The sequence below is a fragment of the Mus caroli genome, unplaced genomic scaffold, assembly GCF_978045245.1.
Source record: "Mus caroli unplaced genomic scaffold, Mus_caroli_1 scaffold_20, whole genome shotgun sequence".
In the NCBI taxonomy this organism is placed as follows: domain Eukaryota; kingdom Metazoa; phylum Chordata; class Mammalia; order Rodentia; family Muridae; genus Mus; species Mus caroli.
Genome location: NW_028227275.1, coordinates 56431333 through 56452976, shown reverse-complemented (window position 1 = coordinate 56452976; position 21644 = coordinate 56431333). Strand labels below are relative to the sequence as shown.

The window sequence follows — 21644 nt, the reverse complement described above, 5'->3', positions numbered from 1 at the left end:
AACTCAGGGACGAAGACAAAACAAGCCCTTCAAACCCACCCACCCACAAACACACACACACACTAGCAAATCCAAATAGTTAGCCAGTACTCTGGTACAATTGAGATTTTATTTAGAGACAGATGTTCTCCAATAGGTAAGAAATTGGCCTTTCTGCCACAAGGTCAATGAGGAAGGCCCGACCTGGCCTACTTCCCTAGCCTACAGTTACTTCCCAGCCTAGCCAGGGTGCTAAGCTGGCTATTTTTATTCCCCACGGACAAAGCAGTAAGGTCAGACCAGACCTAAAGGTTCCTTCCGCAGAGCCTTCACACACAGGAGGGGTAGGGATAGTGAATTACCCACAAGTTCAGTTCAGAACTACAGTCCCATAGTCCTATGGGCCATCTGTGATTACGGGCAAGAGTAGATGCTTTTGCAGAAGCTAAAAGAGAGAGAGGTTCAAGAGTGTCTGTATTCATCCTTCCTTGGGAAACAGCTTTATTTACAAAACAAGTCTAAAATAAGAACAGGAAGCAACAAGCCTAGGGAGTCCAGATCTAGCTTTAGGGACCCACAGAGAAAGCCCAGACATAAAAAGAGCCTAAAGGAAGGCCAGCTATGCGAGCAGGACCTAAAATTTGAACTCCTTGTATTTCTTGCTGCCCCCACGGCTGTCCTGGGGCTGAGCTTTCCGTTTCTTCTGCTGTAGGAGAGAGAGAGAGAGAGAGAAGTCACGATAGGTTAAACGACCCCAGACAGGAGGCCGCCTGACACAGACATAAAAATTAAGGTAAAGAAAGCACTGAAACCGCGTTCTTCTCTTCTCCCTCAGAGCTAAATGACTTTCTTCCTCTTCCCGAACTCAAGAGACTGCAACCAATGGAGGATCTCGAAGATCTCAGGCACCGAGTCCACCTGCCTCTCCCTCCACCAGAAAGGACAGTCCTCCTCCGAGGCCCCCAGGTTGCTCCCACCTTCTGCTTAGCAGCATGCTCAGCCACCATGTCGCTGAAGTCTTCCTTCTCTACTTGTGCCTGCTGCTCCCGAACGTGCTCCTCGTACTTCTGCGTCATGGCCATGGGGTCCAACTCCAACTCCTCAGGTGCCAGCGCTACTTCCACACCTTGCAATTCAGGGGCTGGGCCCTTCCGGCTCATAACCTGAAAAATTCAGAACCTTATTATCTCCAAAGACTCTCAGAAACACGGGCTCCACCTCAGTTACAAAACAATGTTCTCCAAATGCTTACCGTGGACATGTCATAAATGTGGGTGGATCCCATCATGGCTCCCCCAACAGTGGCTGTTCTCTTCTCTGGCAATACAGTGAACAACTGAGGTGTCTCACTTCTGCAAAGGACAAGAAAATAAAACCCAATAAGGGACAAAAGGGTCTCCTGAGTCAAAAGAAACATAAGTGACACTTGAATTCTAAGAGACTCCCAAGATAACTATGGCTGAAGGTTCTGCCACTGAAGGAGACCCATAAGAAATGCTGGGTGAGGGATGTGGAGTGGGGTCAGTGCTGGCCCCAGAGGACACAATCTGTAAGGGGCACAGAGACTAAGCTAAGGGATCCTTTAAACCAAGACTCATAAGGAAACGTCAGTGGACAAAGAGGCTAAAGTTTCACAGAAAGCTTTCCTACAGAGAAGCTGTCAAAAGAGCAGGTGAGGGCCAGCAAAATAGCACAGACAATAGAAAATCCTTGCTACACAAACCCGACTGAGTCCCATCCCTGGAACTCACATAAAGGAGAAAAGAGAAAACCAATTCCATACACAGGCAGGCGCAGGCACACGCCCACACACGCCCACGCGCGTGCGCACACACACGCCCACACACACACATCAAGTATGCACACACAGTAACAGCGGTCTGGTGCTGTACACCTTTAATACCAGCACTTCAGAGGCTGGCAGGCGGATATCTGTGAGTGTGAGTAAGAGACTAGCCTGGGCTACATACTGAATTCCAGAACAGGCAGATCTATATAAGAAGATGATCTCAAAAAACCAAATAGTAGAGGTGTTTCACACCATTAATCCCAACACTTTGTATGTAGACAGACAGAGGCAGGAGAATCTGAGTTCGAGGCCAGCCTGGTCTACAGAGTGAGTTCCAGGACAGCCAGGGTTACACAGAGAAACCCTGTCTCAAGAATCAAATCAAAAACAAAGTTACCTCTTCTATGGGAAGAGTTAGAGAGCACATGATCTAGAGTGGCAGTAATGAGCTTGCCATTTGACCTTGACTATGCTAGTCTATGCATAATTCAAACCAGTGGCTGAAGGCCCTTTGTCTTTGGAAGCGCTGGAACATTAGAACTTCAGGCACTACCGCTGAGAATGTCTATTTTATTCACTTATTTTTACTCTTTGGTTTTGATTCTGATTCCCTAATTTGGGGCAGCATTGCTTTAGAGCCCTTGTCTTTAAAGTTTACCAAAAAATTTAAAAATAAAATATAAAATAAAATAAAATGAACCTTACAATGGTACTGAATTTCCAGGCCACAGACCAGAGGATACCCATACAGAGCTGAGAGGATTCTGTGAATTGAGAATGAGGGTCAATGCTTTCAGAGACTGCAGGACACAGAGAGAGCTCAGGAGCTCCTCCTTCAAGCACTGGGGGAGAAGAGTGAGGAAGCCTGCATGTGAGACTTCCCAACACCAAGCAGTTCCGGGAAGGATGGGCAATGACAGCACCCAATGTTCAGCCAAGTCCCACGAATCAAATGGAAAGCCCTCCAAATTCACAGGGCTTGGGGTGAGAACACAGAATCTCCTGAGCACTGCCCCCTAGTAAGGAGGACTATTTCAGTCCTAAGAAAACCAAAAAACCAAATTTCAGAATATCAAACTGTTTCTTTCTTTTTTTTTTTTTTTTTGGTTTTTCGAGACAGGGTTTCTCTGTGTAGCCCTGGCTGTCCTGGAACTCACTCTGTAGACCAGGCTGGCCTCGAACTCAGAAATCCGCTTGCCTCTGCCTCCCGAGTGCGGGATTAAAGGCGTGTGCCACCACGCCCGGCTATCAAACTGTTTCTAAACAACCATTAATAGTAGTCAAAGGTAAAGATGGGGAAGAATATAAAATGCTCTAACCCAATAAATTTCACAAAGCTAAACTGCCAATCAGGAGCTATCAGGCACATGTGAGGCATAGTGATGCACATCTATATTTAACCCGAGATATAAAAGCTGAGATAGGGCCGGCGGTGGTGGCGCACGCATTTACACTTACACACACACACACTCACACACACGGGGAGGGTGGGTAGGTCAGAAAAAACAGTGAGAGAAAAATCAGAAAAATACCAAGCAAGGCAATGGTGGCACACAACTTCAATCCCAGCACTCACAAGGCAGAGGCAGGCAGATCTCTATGAGTTTGAGGCCAGCCTGGTCTACAGAGCGAATTCCAGGACAGCCAGGGCTACACAGAGAAACCATTCCTCAAAAAAACAAACAACAACAAACCAAAAGAAAATGACTCATTATATCTCAAGGGACAAAGGTAAAGTGACAACTGGTTTCTTATCAGAAATAAAGAAACACTGGAGGGGCCTGGTGAGATGGCTCAGTGGGTAAGAGCACCCGACTGCTCTTCCGAAGGTCCAGAGTTCAAATCCCAGCAACCACATGGTGGCTCACAACCATCCGCAACGAGATCTGGCGCCCTCTTCTGGAGTGTCTGAAGACAGCTACAGTGTACTTACATATAATAAATAAATAAATAAATCTTTAAAAAAAAAAAAAAGAAACACTGGAGCAACATCTTAGAAGGACTGAAGGGGAAAAAAAGCAGTCAACCTCGAATACTCTATATAGTCAAAATTACTCAAAAATGAGGACTTTTAAATATTACAAAATCTGAGGCTGAGAAGATGACTAAGTCACTAAGGCTCTGAAGTTGATACCCAAGACCTACATAAAAAGTGGGCACAGATCACACACCTGCAATCCCAGGTCTGGGTAAGCAGAAACACAAGTAACCCTGGGATTTCTGGCTATCTAGCTTAGCAAGGTTCAGTGAGATCCTGTCTAAAACAGTAATGCTGAGAACGATGGACGACACCTGACCGCAACCTCCAGTCCTACACTAGTGTATCACATGCACACCTCACACACACACGCGCACATGTACAAGTAACACAAAAGAAAGCCGTTTCATGATAAAGGGGTGTGTAGGTTGGTTTTCTGTCATCTTGACACAAACTAGAGTCAAATTGGAAGAGAGAGCCTTGGTTGGAAAAATGTCCCCACCAGACTGGCCTGTAGTCACACCTATGAAACATTTCTTGATCAATGTTTGCTGTAGGAGAACCAAGCCCAGTGAGGAATGTGCCACCCCTGGGTAGGCGATCGTGGGTTGTATAAAAAAGCAGATTGAGCAAGCCATAAAAAGCAAGCCAAGCCAGCAAGCAGCACGCCCGTAACCTCTGCTTCAGGCCCTGCCGCCAGGGCCCTGCCTTGCCTTCCTAACGGACTGTAAACTGTTAGCCAGATAAATTCTTTCCTCCCAAGTTTCTTTAGGTCATGGTATTTATCACAGCAATAGAAAGCAAACCAGAAAAGGGAACAATGCTAAGTTCTCACCTAAAATAGAGGTATATAATCTGGGACAATGCAAAAAGCCTGCCTCAGGGACCACACTGGCTGACTCTTTCCTAATATTTAGTTCAAATACCCACTCTTCAATGAGGCCTTCCAAGAACGTCTCCATCATTCAGCATTCTTCTCCAACCTACTACTCAGGTTTCTCAGCTTCGTCACTGCTAGCCAGACTCACAGTTACTTTATTCTGATCACTAGTGTACCTCAACAATCCACCCTGCCGATTTCCCATTGGCACAAAGTTGGTGTTTAATAATTGTTAAAAAGAGAATAAAGAGGGGCTGGAGAGATGAGTGCTAATGCCTTCTTCTAGCATGCAGGTATACATGCAGACAGAGCACTCATATACATAAGGTAAATATATCTTTAAAGGGGTGGGGGACACAGAAAAATAGAAAGTCAGCCAACCAATCCAGAAAACCAACTGAAGTAAAGGCCCTCCCATCACTGCTGGTGACTTCTCTCACCCATCCATCGCCTCTTCGATCTTCTTCTTCCTCAGCTCAATGAGTTCAGGGGTCTCCATCCCAGCTGGCACGGATGAGAATCCTCCGGGAGTGATGAGGCCGCTGTGCAGGAAGAAGCAAAGCCCCACTATGAAGAGCAGTCCCCACAGACAGACCCACAGACAAACCACAGACAGACCCACAGACAGGCAGGCTGCTGTGGAGGAACAGGCCCCGCTGCCTACCTGTCTGCAGGTGTGATGAAGCCCGTCTCGTCTGGCTTGTCTTCATCGCTTTCCTCCTCCTCCTCCTCCTCTGAGGATTCTTCATCAGAGGGTTCCAGTTCTCCCCACGGGGTCCGATCGATTTCTTCTTCTTCAGTTTTGGTCTAAAAGAAATTCCTCATTCCTTCAACAAGTACTTACTGTGTCTATCACCCCACCCTGCTGTTCACTGAGACAATCTTCTGTGGGAAAGCGGTACCTCAAGAACACATGTCCCTCTTCAGACTGGAGCAGTACCACACTCCACTCCCCGACAATGACGCTTTAGACCAACTACTGCTAACCTTTCTAGCACTGAGTAAAATCAAACTAAACAGTCAACGCATACCTGAAACTCAGCAGCATTGGTTCCAAACACGTCCCCATAGAGCGGCTTCCCCGTCTCATCCACTGGGGGTTTGCCCCAGCCACCAGCATGGTATCCAAAGGAGCAGCTCTGCAGGAGAGGACACACGAAGGAGCTCAAGTCCGAGAAACAAGCTACACTCCAAGAGACACAACTTACACAGAGACTCTGGAAACTAAAACTGAACAACATTAAAAACAAAACAAAAAGCAGAGGCTGAAGAGATGGTTTAATCTGTACTAGTGCTTGCTAAGCAACACTCAGACCCAAGTCTGTAACCCCAGCCCTGGAGAGTCAGAGGCATGAAGATTCCTGGGGCTTATTGGCCAGTCTAACTGAATGGGTGAGACCCAGAAGTTGAGGAAATAAGGGAGAAAATAACTGAACACACTCACTGTTCACCTCTGGCCGGCCTCCTTGTGCACAGGAACCAGATGCACAAGTGCATACACAAGGGAAAGAAAACACGAGATCTCCCCCATGCCCTGTCACTCACACACACACACTCCCTGTCTCCCTCCCTCCCTCCCAGGAAACATTAAAAAAACTAATAAAGCAGCAAAACTCAAGGCTACAGGATCAGCAAGGACAAGGGGCAGAGGCTGGGTTCATGTCCTCCTCTGGGATATAGTGTGAACTGCCTAAATCCAAAACAAATTCTTTAAAAATCAGGACTCTAATTTATTCTTCCCAATTCTTCCTAAATTGGAAAATTAGTTGGTTAGCATCTACCTCATGAAATAGAAATTGTTTGGCAATATTATTTTCACTGCAATAACTTGTCTCTCAGTACTTTTCAGTTAAGTTTATTTAAAAATAATTTAATGCTTGGGCAGCAAAGGCAGGCGGATTTCTGAGTTCAAGGCCAGCCTGGTCTACAAAGTGAGTTGCAGGACAGCCAGGGCTACACAGAGAAACCCTGTCTCGAAAAACCAAAAAACAAAAACACCAAAAAGAAAGAAACTGTAACGGCATCCTTGAGATGGAATTCTTACCTGTCCATGTATACATCAGAGGCCTCCTTACAGTTTCACCAAAGACACAATGTAGTAACTCTTGAGTACTGAAACTGTAGCTAACTCCAGTATCAGGAGGCAGAAGCAGGCAGATTTCTTGTGAGTTCAAAAGTAGGCTGATCTATATAGTAAGTTCAAGGCCAGCCAGGAACAACATAGTAAGACCCTGTCTCAAAATAAAAAGTTGTGAATAACCTGTCTTCTTTGTATGGTATAAAAATGATGAATGTGTGTGCGTGTGCATGTGCCAAATGTACAGAAACCAGAGAACAACTTTTGAGAGTTTTTTGGCTCACTATGGGGGTCCTAGGGATTGAACTTGGTCTCAGGCTTGGCCACAAGCTCCTTCACCTGCCTGAGTTATGTAATCAGCCCAGTATTTAGCAATCATGATTGAATATTTTATCATAAGTATGCTGTAGTTTTGGCTCTTTTTTTTTTTTTTTGTTACATATCCAGTATGTTGGGTTTTTTAAAAAACTGTTTGTTGGCTCCACCACCTGCCCCTAGAATTTAAGTTGTTTTTGTTATGTTTTTGTGTGTTTAGTTTTGATTACAATGAATTGACACTCATAAAGTACTCTCTTTTGCCATGTGAGTCCTGGGGATCAAATTCAAGTGAGCAGACTCGGTGGTGAGCACCTTTACCCACTAAACCACCTCAGTGGTCCCATGGCAGGTTTTTCTTAAAATAAAAACTGCTCGGGATCAAAAGATGCCTCATCACAGCAGCTCCTCTCACAGCTCCACTCACAGGGAACCTGACACCCTTTCCTGGCCTCTGCAGGCACCAGGCACACAGATGTATGCAAAACACCCATAGACACAAAAAGTAAATTAGTAAATAAAATCTACTCCTTTTTTTGAAAATTTATTTATTTATTTTTGGTTTTTTGAGACAGGGTTTCTCTGTGTAGCCCTGGCTGTCCTGGAACTCACTTTGTAGACCAGGCTGGCCTCCAACTCAGAAATCCACCCGCCTCTGCCTCCCGAGTGCTGGGATTAAAGGCGTGCACCACCACCCGGCTTAATTAATTTGTTTATGTAAGTACACTGTATCTGTCTTCAGACATACCAGAAGAGGGCACCAGATCTCATCACAGATGGTTGTGAGCCGCCATGTGGTTGCTGGGATTTGAACTCAGGACTTCCGGAAGAGCCGTCAGTGCTCTTAACCACTGAGCCATCTCTCCAGCCCAAATCTATCACTTTTTTAAAAAAATGGTGGGATCCAGCTCAAGAGGAGGTCCCAAGGCCTGACACTTTAACTGAGGCTATGGAACGCTCACAAAAAGGGATCTATCATAACTGCCTTCCAAAAGACCCAACAAGCAGCTGAAAGAGTCAGATGCAGATAGTTGCACCCAACCAATGGACAAAAGCACTGACTCCTTGTGGTTGAATTAAGGAAGGCTGAAAGAAGCCGAGGAGAGGGCATTTCTGTAGGAGGACCAGCAGTCTCAATTAATCTGGACCCCCCACACACACACACCCCTGAGATCTTTCAAACACTAGACCACCAAACAGACAGCATACACCAGCTGATATGAGGCCACCAATACACACATACAGTAGAGGACTGCCAGGTCTGTGTTCATTCAGAGATGATGCACCTAACCCTCAAGAGACTGGAGGCCCTAGGGAGTTTAGAGGTCAGGTGGGGCAGGGGATGAGGGCATCCATGTGGAGACAGGGTGGGGTAGGGAAGAAGTGTGGGTAGGATGTGTAGTTGGAGGGATGGAGAGGGGTGGAGAATGGAATATGAAGGTTAAAAATGAATTAGAAATAAAATTAAATTTTAAAAAAATTTAGAAATTTAAAAAATGGTGGCTCAGTGGGTAAGGAAGGGCATTGTTCTGCAAGGGTCAGGACCTGAATTTGAATCTTAAGCCACATATGGCTGCTAATGTCTATAAATCCAGCATTAGGGATGAAGACAGATGGGTCCAAGAGCTCACTGCCCATCCAGCCCTAGCTAAAACAACAAGCTTCTCACTCAGGGAGAGACCTTATCTCAGGGAAGTGACAGAGAGCCACGAGGAAGACAGTCCAGCACTCCATATTCTGCTCCGGACTCCACAGGAACACATGCCCACACATTCCTGTGCATGCAACACATACACATGAACCCACATATTCCTGTGTATGCAACAGAGAGAGAGACTAGAAAAGGGGAGGAAAAAAAGAAAGAGATCTAGACAAGGAAAAAACAAAATTATCCCCTATTAAAACAAAACAAAAAAAACCAGCTGGACAGTGGCAGGCATTTAATTCTATCACTTGGGAGGCAGATGTAGGCAGATCTCTGTGAGCTCAAAGCCAGCCTGGTCTACAGAATGAGTTCAAGGACAGCCAGGAATATACAGCGAAACTGTTTAAAAAAAAAACCAAAAGCAAGCAAATAAACAAGAGCCAAAACGAAAGAACCGGAAGTTGACCAGCACGCCTTTAATCCCATCATTGGGGAAGCAAAGACAGATACATCTCAGAGTTCAAGGTCACCCTAGTCTATGAGAACGATTTCTACGACAGCCAAGGCTACACAGAGCAGCTCTGTCTTTAAAAAACAATACACACACACACACACAAAAGACAAAAAAAAAAAAAAAAGAGGCAGCCAAGAAGGCAAACAAGCTCACTGCTCACCTCAGGGATAGGTGAATTCAGTCCAGGGATTTTCAGGTTTGGGTAGGATGGGGGTGGCCCGTATCGCTGCATGGCAATCAGCCACGGAGGAGGCACTTTGTGGGCATTCTGTAAGAAACACAGACCAGGATATTACCTACTTTCCCCTACCCTGCCTTTCCTTTCTGCTCATTCTCCCCCTCTCCAGCTTTCCCAGCCACTCAGCCAACACTCACAGGTCCTACTGGCATTCCTAAGGAAATCCTTAGCTCATCAGATAAATCTCCAGGCTTCTTCTCCTTCAGCCGTGTCTCAAACTCCTTCCCCTGAAGAAAAAGCAGAGCTTGCTTTATCGGGGCTTCTAGATATACTGAGAATGCAGTGGCATGAGAACATGAGAACAGGCAAGCGGTCCTAATCTCTATCAGTTACAAAGTCCCGTGAGGGTTGTCTGGCTCCCACTTAGGTTCTGGATAGAATAAGAAAAGGAAGAAGGCCAGGCTCTGTGCTGCTAATGCACTGTGAGAAACAGGCCGAATATGGAACCTGCTCTTTCACGTGTGTACATCGAGGTCACTGGACAGAATAACCGACCGTCAGCATCCTCCTCCCACAAACATCAAGTGATGCCATGGGGATTAACATTTCAAAGATCAGGGGAAAAAAAATAAAACTTTTTCTGCTATTTAAAACAAAATGCTTGGCCATCTTGTCCCTAAACCACCCACCAACCATCACTTCAAATGCATACTTCAAATGCTTGAGCTATAGATTTTTTCAGGGGGGAAAAACTTGTTTGGAGAAAACAAACAAACAAACAAACCAACCCCAACTCATCCTAGCTCAACGAATGGCAGGCACGAACAATTTTAAGGCTGAGGACAGCTGTACCAGCTCTGAAATGGACTCTAACCAAAGTCAACACTAACACTCAGCCTTGCCCCTCCTCCAGCCTCCTCCCCAACCTCATAATAAAGGTCCCCATGGATGGTGAGTTTCGGCTTGGTCTGCCACTTGAAGAAGGCATCGTGCAGCTTCTGGTAGTCAATGTCGATCTTCCCCATCTTCGGCCGAACCTTCTCTCTCATTTTTGACTTCATGGTTTTTTGTTCTTCCTGTAAAGACGGCAGAAGAGATGAATTACTGGGTTACTAGTCAAGTCTTTAGTAGAAGACCTGGCCCAATTCAAGGGAACCTCATTTATCTCACTCTGAAAATGCAACTCAGCACCAACAAGTTCCTGAGCTCAACACCAATACTGAAAATTCAAATGGCACAACCTATGCTGAACACACAGACTTACTGTATGACAGACAGCGCCTTGGCTTTCTGTGTCAGTAACTGAGTGATCAAGATATGACCGGAGCGCTCAGGGCTGGAGCGCTGTCTCCCTGGTTTAAAAGCAGATTCGGCTTCCAGTACTAACAGGGCAGCATCACAATTCCAAGCCCAGAAGGCTAGGAGACCCAGAGGTTTCTGAGACCCTCCTGTGACCTCTGCAGGCACCAGGTGTGCACGCAAACAAGGAACATGGACACAGGCAAGCCACACACACACACACACACACACACACACACACAGGTGGCAATAAATAAGTCAGAAACTGAACAGAAGACTGGAGAACGAAAGGCTCAACGGAAGGCGCTTTTCGCTTAGTTTAGTTAGTTTAGTTAGTACTAAACACATTAAAACATTTAGGACATAGATTCACACGCACATTGCACTAGATAGTTTTATGTCAACTTAATACAAGCTAAAGTCATCTGAGAGGAGGAGACCTCGATTAAGAAAATGCCTGCCTAAGACCTGGCAGCACACAGCCTTCCTAATGCTCTCACCCTCTAAAACAGTGACCCCAGCCTTAAAACTTATTTTGTTGCTACTTCATAGATGGTAATTTTGCAGCTGTTATGAATAATAATGGAGATATCCCTGTTTTCCTGATGGTCTTAGGCTACCCCTGTGAAAGTTTGGCTCAATACCCAAAAAGGGGCCTCAACCTGCAGGTTGGGAGCGGCTGCTGTAGTGTATTTCCTTAATTAGTGATTGAGAGGAAAGATCTAATCACTGTGGGTGGGGTCAGCCCTGGGCAGGTGGTCCTGAGTTCTCAGAGAGAAGGCTGAGCAAGCCATGGAGAGTAACCAGCAGCCTCCTCCATGGCCTCCGTCAGCTCCTCCTCCAGGTCCCCGGCCGGCCGTCAGCTCCTCGCTGCTTTAGCTGAGGAACTGCTGCTACGCTGGGACTGTGAGTAAAGTAAACCCTTGCCTCTCCAACCAAGCAGCTTCTGGCCATGGTGTTTCAGCACAGAATTATCAACCCTAAATAAGACGAGCATCGATTCCACCTCTAACTACAAGTGCATTAAATACAAACCAAAACCAAACAGCAGTCAGACAAAAGAGAAGAAGAAAACTGCGATTTAGGACCAGGAACCTCGACATGACAAAGGAGTGACACTCTAAACAGACCCACGGTCATCACACAGTGCTGACTTCTGAACTGGAAAAAGGCAGGTAGTCCAGCTCTGAGGCAAGCTGCTACAAAGGGTGTGGGGAGCCAAACTCAGGCCATGCCCCAGCCTGTCTCACCTTCTCCTGCAGGGCCTCTCGCATTTCCTGAATGCCTGTGCGTTTGATGAAGTCTGGCAGCTCAAAGGGGGGCTTCTCAATGCCCCGTTTGCCTTGAAGGTACTTGCGCTTAAAACACCAGTGGCGTGGCACAGGGACGGAGTTCCGGGTAGCCTTGAGGTGGACCAAGAGCTTAGGGTCCTGTGCCGTCACGTCATGCATCTCCACAACGTCGGGCCGAGCCACCAGCTGCAAAGCACAGTAGGTTTGCAGAAAGGCCACCTCTTGGTTAGAGCTGTGTTCTCTTATTCAATGATCCCCAGACCAAGCCTGCCTTATAAAACATCTAACAAACTGGGGCTGAGTCCCAGCGAGGCTGCAGAGCTGACTGGGTCATTCCAGATCTAACCTGCTTGAGTTCCGCCACAGTAAAACGATTCATTCGGCGCAACTTCTTCTTTGACAGCTTAGGGGCTTCCGGCTTCTTCTCCTAAAAGAGAATAATAACCTCTTAGGTGGCATCAGGTGGTAATCAAACTGCCAGCCATGGCAATGCTTAAGCCACGAAAGCCCTTTACCATAGTCTCTGAGGAAAACACTCCACCTCCCTGTGCCCTGCATCTCTCTCCCATGGAGGGGGCCTGACCTGCTCATCATCACTGCTGTCATCGTCACTGTCCTTGTGCTCCTCCTCAAAGCCCTTCTTCTTGGGGACTGCAGAGCTCTCCGTCTTGTCAAGCTTCTCCGGCTCCTTTTCCCTTTCCTTCTTCACGTCATCAGTTAGCTGAGGAGACAGACCACGGGGAGGTTCCGGTCTCGGCACAGCACCTTTTCTGATGCCTGGACTCAGTGTCCCCCCACCCCACCCCCCCTCAGCAAGCTAGGCCACGCAGAGCACACCACCCTCTGTACCTTGAAAGCCTCAAAAATCCTCTTGAAGAAGATGAAGTTGGGCTCGTAGATCTCCGGCTCCTCGGTCACATACTCAATCTCCACGTCGGCGGCAGCGGGGTCTGAGCCGCGGGGCCGACCGCACTCCTTCTCTCGGTCCCCAGAGCTCTCCGATGAGGCTGCCCGCACCCGCTGGGGCTTTTTCTTCTTCTTCCGGTTCCGACGCTTTCGGTTTTTCTATCAAGACAGGAAAACTACCTAAGTCAGAGAATCTGCACCCCATGCCTGCCTCACTACTTCCGAACTGAAGTCTTCATCCAAGTGGGCAGATGTCAGAGCGTTGCTGTGCACCCGGAGCCCCAGCCTTTTCAGTTGTAAATGTATCCACAGTACTTGGAACTCAAGGGCTTCGTGGCAATTGAAAGATAGCCAAGAAGCTCAGAGGAAATCGACATGATCCTCCCAGACAAGCTGCATCACAAACCTCTTTTTTGGATGTGGACACCGTGTCCTCCTCAGTCTCTGATGCTGACTGTCCCAGAGACGAGCGAGTATCCGTCTCCATTTCTTCTTCCTCTGTTAGGGAAGAGTATGACAATCAACTCCCCTAACTGTAACCATCCCAGGCTGGTCTATGACGTACACAGAACCAAGGATGACCTTGAACTTTGATCCTCCTACCTCAGCCTCCCAAGCGCTGGGATCACAAGAATGTGCTACCACACCCCGTTTTCTACACGGTTTTCTCAGGGACTGAGAAGGGAGGAAGGACCAGGCCTCAGCTTATAGCACAACATCATGGCTCAGGCCTGTGTTGCAGCATCAAGATGCAATAGCACTCACCCTGCTGAGAGTTCATCTCTTCCTGCCGGCTCTCCTTCAGCTGAAGAATCTTTTCCAAAGCCTGGGGGATCTTGGGGCCCACAGAAGGATCATCCATCTGCCAGAAACACCCAGTCGGAAGGGCTGACACCCAATGCCTTCCTCCTCTAATTCCAGCTCTTACTGGAGGGGCTACTGGGTGGTGATAAATACAACATACCAGGTTCTGCAGCCCTCAGAATTCTGCCCAAAATGTCTCAAGTCCCTAACCCTAAAAACTCGCTTTAGCTAAGTGTGGCTCCTACTTGTACCCAAGAATTTAACCCAGCCCCACTTCACAGACCTCCCTGAGATTCTAAGGCAGCCCCCTCTAAACTGCAACCTCTGACCATAGGAGTCAACAGTCTCTCACCTCTCTGTTCTCATCTCCAGGGGGTGGGGGAGGGCCCCGAGGGCGAGGAACAGGTGCCCCCATGGGCAAAACAGTAGGCGTGGGGACCACAGGGCCTACTGGAGCAGCTACTGTGAAAAGAAAAAAAGACAAAAAAGAAGTGCAATGTCAGAATTCTCTCACTGGTGATGGGCGCCCTGCAGGGCAAGGGGTGATGAAAGGGTCAACTACTACTTCTGGGTGGCCGGCAACGCTTGGGTTTTGGTTCACAGGCTAGCTACAGGAGTACACACCGTATATGAAAATTCATGACATGCCATATACTTGTTATAGTTTTCTCCTAGATTTACTTTTCTATTCTCTTCTCTCATATTTCACATGTGTGCTGTAGCCACAGAAGCCATAACAGCAAGTCAGATCCCCGGAAGTCGTAGTTTCCAGCGGCTATGAGGCACCCAGTGTACGTGGTAGGGTCAAATGCAGTTCCCTTGCAAGACTAGCAGGCACTCTTATTGAGTCATCTCTCCAGCCTCTTCTTTTGTTGTTTTTAAATTTTTATTTTATGTATATGACTGTTTGTCTGCACATACTTATATACACCACATGCATGCCTGATGCCTGCACGTCTAAAGAGGGGGTCAGTTCCCCTAAAAATGTAGGTGTTGTTTATAAACCAGCATGAGGGAACTGAACCTGGGCACTCTGCAAGAGTAGAAGTGCTCAAAACAGCTGAGCTCTCTCTCCAGCCTTTCTTTGGGTTTTGGGAGGTAGGGTCGTGTTGCTCAAACTCAGGATCCTTCTTCGGCACCCTGACTACTAGGTTTACAGGTTACAGATGTGCACAGTCATAGCTGACACAAGTAATCATTTGTTTTTGTTTTGGGAGACAGAGCCTCACTACACGTAGCTCAGGCTGTCTTAGAACTTGCTTTGTAAACCAAGTTGGACCCAACCTCACAGAGATCAGCTCCTTAAGGTATGTACCACCAAGCTCAGCAAGTAACTTTTTATAGATTCGACGGGTTTTTTGTCTTCATGGATGTATGTGCACCGGTCAGAAGAGGTCATGCGTCCCCAGGAAGAAGCAGAGTTAGAGATGACTGTGACCGCTCAGGTAGGTGCAGGGAACAGACCTGGGACCTCTACAAGAGCAGCAAATGTCTTAACCACTGAGCAATCTCTCCAGCCTCAGTAACACACACACACACACACACACACACACACACACACGTCTCTTGGTGCACAGAGACTTTGTTTCAGGACCCCACCCAAATACTGGAATCAGGGTGCTCAAGGCCTTTTACACACAGGATTTATACAGAATCTATAAATACTTTTGTATTTTAAAGTCATCTAGAATACCCATTACAATGCAAATGCTATGTGAATAGTTCTGTTGAAGCTTAGGAAATGACAAAGTCTGTTAATGCTTTAAATATATATTTTTTTAATTATATGTATGTGTATGTGGGAGAATATGCAGAAGTGCAGTGCCTCCAAGCCCAAAAGAGGACGTAAGATGTCCTGGAGTTACAAGCAGCTGGAAGCCACCCAATGTGGATGGTGCTCTGCAAGGGCTACTTACAAATCTCTCCAGCCCAGATACAACAAACTTGTTTTACTTTCCACTTAGTCATATGAAGTGTGCTTAGCTACAGATCCACTATCTACTGAGGGCTCATTGTGTTTACAAGTTTCTGAAGTGCTGAGAATAGAGCCAAATGCCCCAGCTCAGGCTCAGTGTGTTCAAAGCTTTAAGTTCAAACCCAGTAGAAGAAATTTTTGTTTTAATAACTTACTATTTTTCGTTTGTTTTTTGTTTTTGTTATCCACGCAGGATTTCTCTATGTAGCCCTGACTGTCCTGGAACTGGCTCTGTAGACCAGGCCGGCCTCCAACTAAAGAGATCTACTTGCCTCTGCTTCCCAAGTGCTGGGATTGAAGACATGTGCCACCACTGCCCAGCTAAGCTTATTATTTTATGTGTATCTGGATTCTGCCTACATATGTCAGCCATGTCCTCTGGAAGAGCAGCCAGGGCTCCTAACCACTAAACCACCTCTCCAGCTCTGATTTTTTTTCTTTTTGAAAAATTATACATCTGTGTCTGTGGGTATACATGAGAGGCCTTCGAAGCCAGAACAAAGTGCTGGATTTTCTCTGGCTGCAGTTACACTGTGAGCCATCTAATATGGGTACCGGGAACCAAACATGTGTCTTCTTGGAGAGCAGTTAAGTGTTCGTAACTACTGAGCCATCTCTCTAGGCTCTGGGTCTTTTCAAAACATTTTTTCAAGACAAGGTTTCTCTATATAATAGCACTGGTTGTCCTGGAACTTGCTTTGTAGGCCAGGCTGGTCTTGAACTCACAGAGATCCTTCTGCCTCCCAAGTTCTGGGACTAAAGGTGTTCATCACCTTGCCCAGCTTGCTTTTAGTCTTTCTAAGATAGGTTTTCAAGCCGGGAGATGGTGGTGTGTGCCTTTAGTTCGAGAACTCAGCAAGCAGAGGCAGGTAGATTATTGCTTTCAAGGCCAGCCTGGCCACAGAGTAAGTTCCAGAACAGCCAGGGCTACAGAGAAACCCTGTCTTGAAAAACAAAAACAGGGCTCGAGAGATGGCTCAGCGGTTAAGAGTATTGACTGCTCTTCCAGAGGTCCTGAGTTCAAATTCCAGCAACCACACGATGGCTCACAACCATCTGTAATGAGATCTGATGCCCTCTTCAGGTGTATCTGAAGACAGCTAAAGTGTACTTACATATAATAAATCAATCTTTAAAAAAAGAAAAACAAAAACAAACAATTTTAAAAAAATTAAGAAAAGGTTTAAGTGGCCCAGACATCTTTGAATTTCCTATAAATTCTAGGACCACCTTTTCCCTTCCGCCACAGCTTTGGCAGCAGGATTACAGGCACATGCCACCACACAGAGATAAAGGAAACGTTTTAAGAACAACTTTGCTCTGCCCTTCCACTCCAGGGTCTTACCGCGAGGCCCCAGAGGAGTACGGACACCCAGCTGCCCCATATCCTGAGGCGGCCGAGGGACTGCAGTGCCCATCTTGGCGATCTCCTGCTGCCGTTCCTGCTCCATTAACACGGCTGCCTACAAGAAAGAAGTTCGGACTCAGCTTGGAAAAGAATTTGGCACATAGCCCTGACAAATGGGTTCCTTCAAAGGAGAACAGGGACACTGAGGTGGTCATCTTCCCCACACCTATGTTTGCATGCTAATAATAAAACTAGAAACTTATCATGATGGAAAATTCCTAAAAACAAATATGAAAAAGCCTAGGAAGTTTCTGGTTTCTGGAAGAGAATTCTACTTTTCAATGAGTTTTAATACACAAAAATGAAACCATTAGAAAGAACCATGAGACATTTTCTTATAGTTACCCCTTAAGGTCAGCCACGACCTGGACAAAACTAGTACCTCCTCTATGTCTCCATACTTGTTGTTGATGCTTCCTTTCCTTGCCTTTCCTTTCCTTTTCTTTTCCTTTCCTTTTCCTTTCCTTTTCCTTTCCTTTTCCTTTCCTTTTCCTTTTCCTTTCCTTTTCCTTTCCTTTTCCTTTCCTTTCCTTTTCCTTTTCCTTTCCTTTTCCTTTCCTTTTCCTTTCCTTTCCCTTTCCCTTTCCCTTTCCCTTTTCCTTTCCCTTTTCCTTTCCCTTTTCCTTTTCCTTTTCCTTTTCCTTTTCCTTTCCCTTTTCCTTTCCCTTCCCTTTCCCTTCCCTTTCCCTTCCCTTTCCCTTCCCTTTCCCTTCCCTTTCCCTTCCCTTTCCCTTCCCTTTCCCTTCCCTTTCCCTTCCCTTTCCCTTCCCTTTCCCTTCCCTTTCCCTTCCCTTTCCCTTCCCTTTCCCTTTCCCTTTCCCTTTCCCTTTCCCTTTCCCTTCCCTTTCCCTTCCCTTTCCCTTCCCTTTCCCTTCCCTTTCCCCTTTCCTTTTCCTTTCCTTTCCTTTCCTTTCCTTTCCTTTCCTTTCCTTTCCTTTCCTTTCCTTTCCTAGGTTGGCCTTGAAATTACAGAGATCTGACTGCCTCTGCCTTCCAAGTGCTGGGATGAAAGGCATCTCCCACCAGCCAGCTGCTAATGCTTGCTTTCTAATATTCCTGAGTCACCCACTGGGGAAAGCTGATGCAGGGAAGGACATCCCTACAGCATTGCACAAGCTGTACCATCATAGTTTAAATTCACCTCCAATGACTATAGATGCCAGCATTCTCCACAAGCCACCTAAATAATACACATAAAACTAGCAGCAAAGTATTTTCTATACTGGATAAAGAGTAAAATCACATGTGTTACTATCATAGGAATTCTGCAATATACTTGGTTTAAAATGTTTGTTTTTCTTTCTTTTCTAATGACAACCCTCCAAAGTTTGAAAAAAAAATCATTTTTATAGGACATCCACAAGCAGGGCACACATAATGTGCCAACTCCTGGACTACAGAAAAGACGGAAGCACTAGAACCTAGTTGGGTATCAGGCAGCCTCCAAGGCAAATTTGAATGAAGCATCTTGGTTTGGACATTAAATGATGTTAAATGGCATCCTCTGGTTAGAGCAAGATGTCAAGTCAGAGAGAGAAACATTTCCGTCTTCCAGTACCCCAAGAGTTCACGTTGCTTCAGTGAATCTCACACCAGCAGCAATAGGGCCCAGGCCAATCTGCCAAAATACTGGCTTCCTGGGAGTCTAACTATACCTATGTTATAGTCTTCAACCAAGACCTTCCTAAAAGGCTTGGCCTCAGGGTCTAGCTTTCTCAGGCTCCATTTCCCCGTCAGGGACCTAATGTGTCCCAGGTACAGGTTTCCACCTGTCCTACCTGCTTGGCACGTTCCTCTTGCTGCATCAGCAAAGCTGCCTGCTGCTGTGCCAGCTTCAGCCGTTCTTCTTCTGACAGTGCCACAGGCTCACCCACTCGAAGAGGTGGTGGGGGTCCCAGATTTGGTGGGTGAGCCATAGGAAAGCCAAGGCCAAGGCCTGGTGGAGGTGGTGGAGGTGGTGGAGGAGGCTGTAGAGGGGGAAGTCCCATAGGTGGTGGTGGCATAGGAATCCCAGACAGCTATGGGGAAAAAAATACAGCTATGAACTAGAAAGCATTTATTCAATTTATAAGCATTTGCAAGGGACCTAGCAAAAGAGCCAGATACTAGAATTTGAAGTCTAATGATGTAGGACTCAAGAAAATACACCATAGAAGAATCAAAAGATACTAACTTTAGCACACTGATCAAAGCTATTAGCTTCTCTGAAAAAATATGAGGAACATTCATATTACATTTTGCATTCAATTTAAGGAGGTACAAGGACACCTCTAAACTCCATACAGGAACTTCACAAAACACACAAACACACACACACCAATAAACTCCAGGTCAAAGCCACAACTTTAGAGGAAGAGAACCAAATACTAGAATCAGAAAGGACTTAAAAGAAATAGGAACTAGGACTGGATAGATGGCCAAGCAGTTAAGAGCTGCACGTCTATCATATCAGGGCTCAATTCCAACACCCTGATGGAAGCTCACAATTCCCTCACTCCAGCCCCAGAAAGACCTAACGCCCTTCAATGACCTCCTAAAACACTGCATGCACGCGATGCACAGGCAGAAGCTCGGACAAAATACAAATTCAGACAAAACACTCATATACATAAAAATAAGTTTAAAAAAAAAAACCAAAAAAAAGAGTAGTAACCAATGTTCCAAGGCATAGGATATCTACATTGTACTAACTGCAGGAAGTATTTTATTCAAATCAGGGCATTATCCTTTAACGTCTCAATAACTTTGGGAGCTACACCTGGGAGGGAAAGCATGACCACTTCCAGCTGAGAAAGGATCGAGGAAGAGTTCCAGATATTCTAGTTGCATCTTGAATGATAAGTCGAATTTGGAGGAGTAGACATTGGGATTAAAACAGTAGCAGCACTAATCAGAAGTGAAGAGGTCCCAATTTTGTCTCCTTAGACCTCACCCTTAACTTTTGGTCCCATCTGCCAGCTCAACACATGGCTATCCTGAGCAGAAAAGGTCCTCGAAACAATCTCTTACCTGTGCTGACATAGGAGGAGCCGCTTTGTCCCCATCTTCTCCTCTCAAAACTGGTCGATTCAGCACAATGCCGGTCTACAAGAAAAGAGAGCTCTAGGTCAGACTACAAGGAACTATTCCATTACATGACCTCCTCTTCCATTTATTTACTTAACAAAATGTACCCAGTGCCCACCTGACAGAGACTGGGGCTGGAACCTGAGAAAAGCAACAGGAGTAGAAGCAATTACAATAAAGCAAAAACAAGAACTGACAAAATGGTCAAGAGCTGGCTTGCTGCGTTGAAGTACACAAAAAAGGAAGACTTAGCCCTGTGTGCTGGAGCACTCGGAAGGCAAACGCATTAGGATCTCTTAAGTTTGAGACCAGCCAGGGCTACACTGAGAAACACTATCGCGAAAGAACAAACAAAAAAGTATAAGAAACGAAGATCCAGCCGGGGAGTGGTGGCGCACGCCTTTAATCCCAGCATTTGGGAGGCAGAAGCAGGCGAATTTCTGAGTTCCAGGCCAGCCTGGTCTACAGAATGAGTTCCAGGACAGCCAGGGCTACACAGAGAAACCCTGTCTCGAAAAACCAAAGGAAAAAGAAAAAAGCAAAGCAAAGCAACGAAGATCCATCCGTGAGGAGTCTTAAAGGCCTCCGGGAGAAGTGAGACCTAGCCTGAACTCCTGACAACACTCACCTGGCGGGTGTAGGTCTGCAGCCGCTCTACTAACTCCTCGCGACTCCCTATAGGACGAAGCACAGAATCAGGGGGTCAGCATCACCTCGAGCAGGCCAACATGGCGAGGTCAGGTCCCACAGGCCTGTCTCCGCCCCCCGCCCCGTGGGTCTCCTGGGTAACCAAGCTCCACTTCGCCACAAGCCCACGCAGGGCCCCTCTCGACCGCCTCTGCGCCTCACCCTGGATCGGCGCTCCTATCTCTGCCAATCTGGCCTGAAGCTCCTGCGCAGCCCAGGCTCCATAGTGGCCTGGAGGTGGAGGCGGTGGCAACTGCAACTCTCCTTTAGGAGGTTCGGGATGCTCCGCCGCCATCTTAGCCACAAGAAGGCGCGAGACCAACACGGAAGCTCGGGTCAGCCGCCGGGCCTACTTCCAGAAACTTCCGGCTGCGTAATCCACGTCCCGCGGTGATTGGAGAGAACTTGGTCCAAACACACGCCCTTTCCCTTACCGGAGAATAGGATTCGCCTCCAACGGAGGTTGCAGAGCCTTCTGGGAGTTGTAGTTTGCGGATGCGCCATCTAGAGGACGAACGCTCGCTATGACATTCTGTACGCAGCAGTAGTAATACATCCGCTGCCTGGCTGCAAGAACCTACTCTACCCAGAGCAGATGCATTCTTCTTCTCTCCTGCCCAAACACATACTAAGTCTTCTGTTCCGAGACCCTTCAATGATGAGAGACCTGAGTGCTTATTTCTCCTAGGAGCTCATAGAGATTGCTTTCCGGCGCCCGCAATGGGAGTTTGGTGCCGATGGCTCTGATAAAACAGTGTCTGATTGTTGCTCACTCCCGCCCAGGCGTGCTTGAATGGGCTGAAAGGGGATCGGAGCTGGTAGAGGAACGGACCGCCAAGCTGAGTTCCAGCT

General features: G+C 46.8%; 1 protein-coding gene across 1 annotated transcript; it reads right to left on the bottom strand.

Annotated features, from left to right (window-relative positions):
* Positions 1-90: 90 nt before the first annotated feature.
* Positions 91-21145, bottom strand: Sf3b2 (splicing factor 3b subunit 2). Its single transcript, XM_029472726.2, has 21 exons — positions 20955-21145; positions 20734-20780; positions 20049-20123; positions 18818-19057; positions 16977-17094; positions 14009-14115; positions 13618-13714; positions 13259-13350; positions 12796-13011; positions 12530-12667; positions 12293-12373; positions 11905-12132; positions 10282-10431; positions 9553-9642; positions 9338-9445; positions 5658-5765; positions 5291-5433; positions 5067-5168; positions 1232-1331; positions 957-1142; positions 91-685 (listed from the first exon to the last, which is right to left on the bottom strand). The coding sequence occupies exons 1-21, from the start codon at positions 21085-21087 to the stop codon at positions 614-616; spliced, it is 2631 nt and encodes an 876-aa protein (XP_029328586.2). The 5' UTR covers positions 21088-21145; the 3' UTR covers positions 91-613.
* Between the last annotated feature and the right edge of the window lie 499 nt (positions 21146-21644).

Excerpts from the sequence above, each read along its gene's own strand:
- Sf3b2 (XM_029472726.2), bottom strand. The coding sequence starts at position 21,087 with ATGGCGGCGGAGCATCCCGAACCTCCTAAAGGAGAGTTGCAGTTGCCA. Across the intron at positions 10,432-11,904 it reads GAGAGGCCCTGCAGGAGAAG|GAAGAACAAAAAACCATGAA; the intron begins GTGAGACAGGCT and ends CCGTCTTTACAG. Across the intron at positions 9,446-9,552 it reads TAGGAATGCCAGTAGGACCT|AATGCCCACAAAGTGCCTCC; the intron begins GTGAGTGTTGGC and ends TGTTTCTTACAG.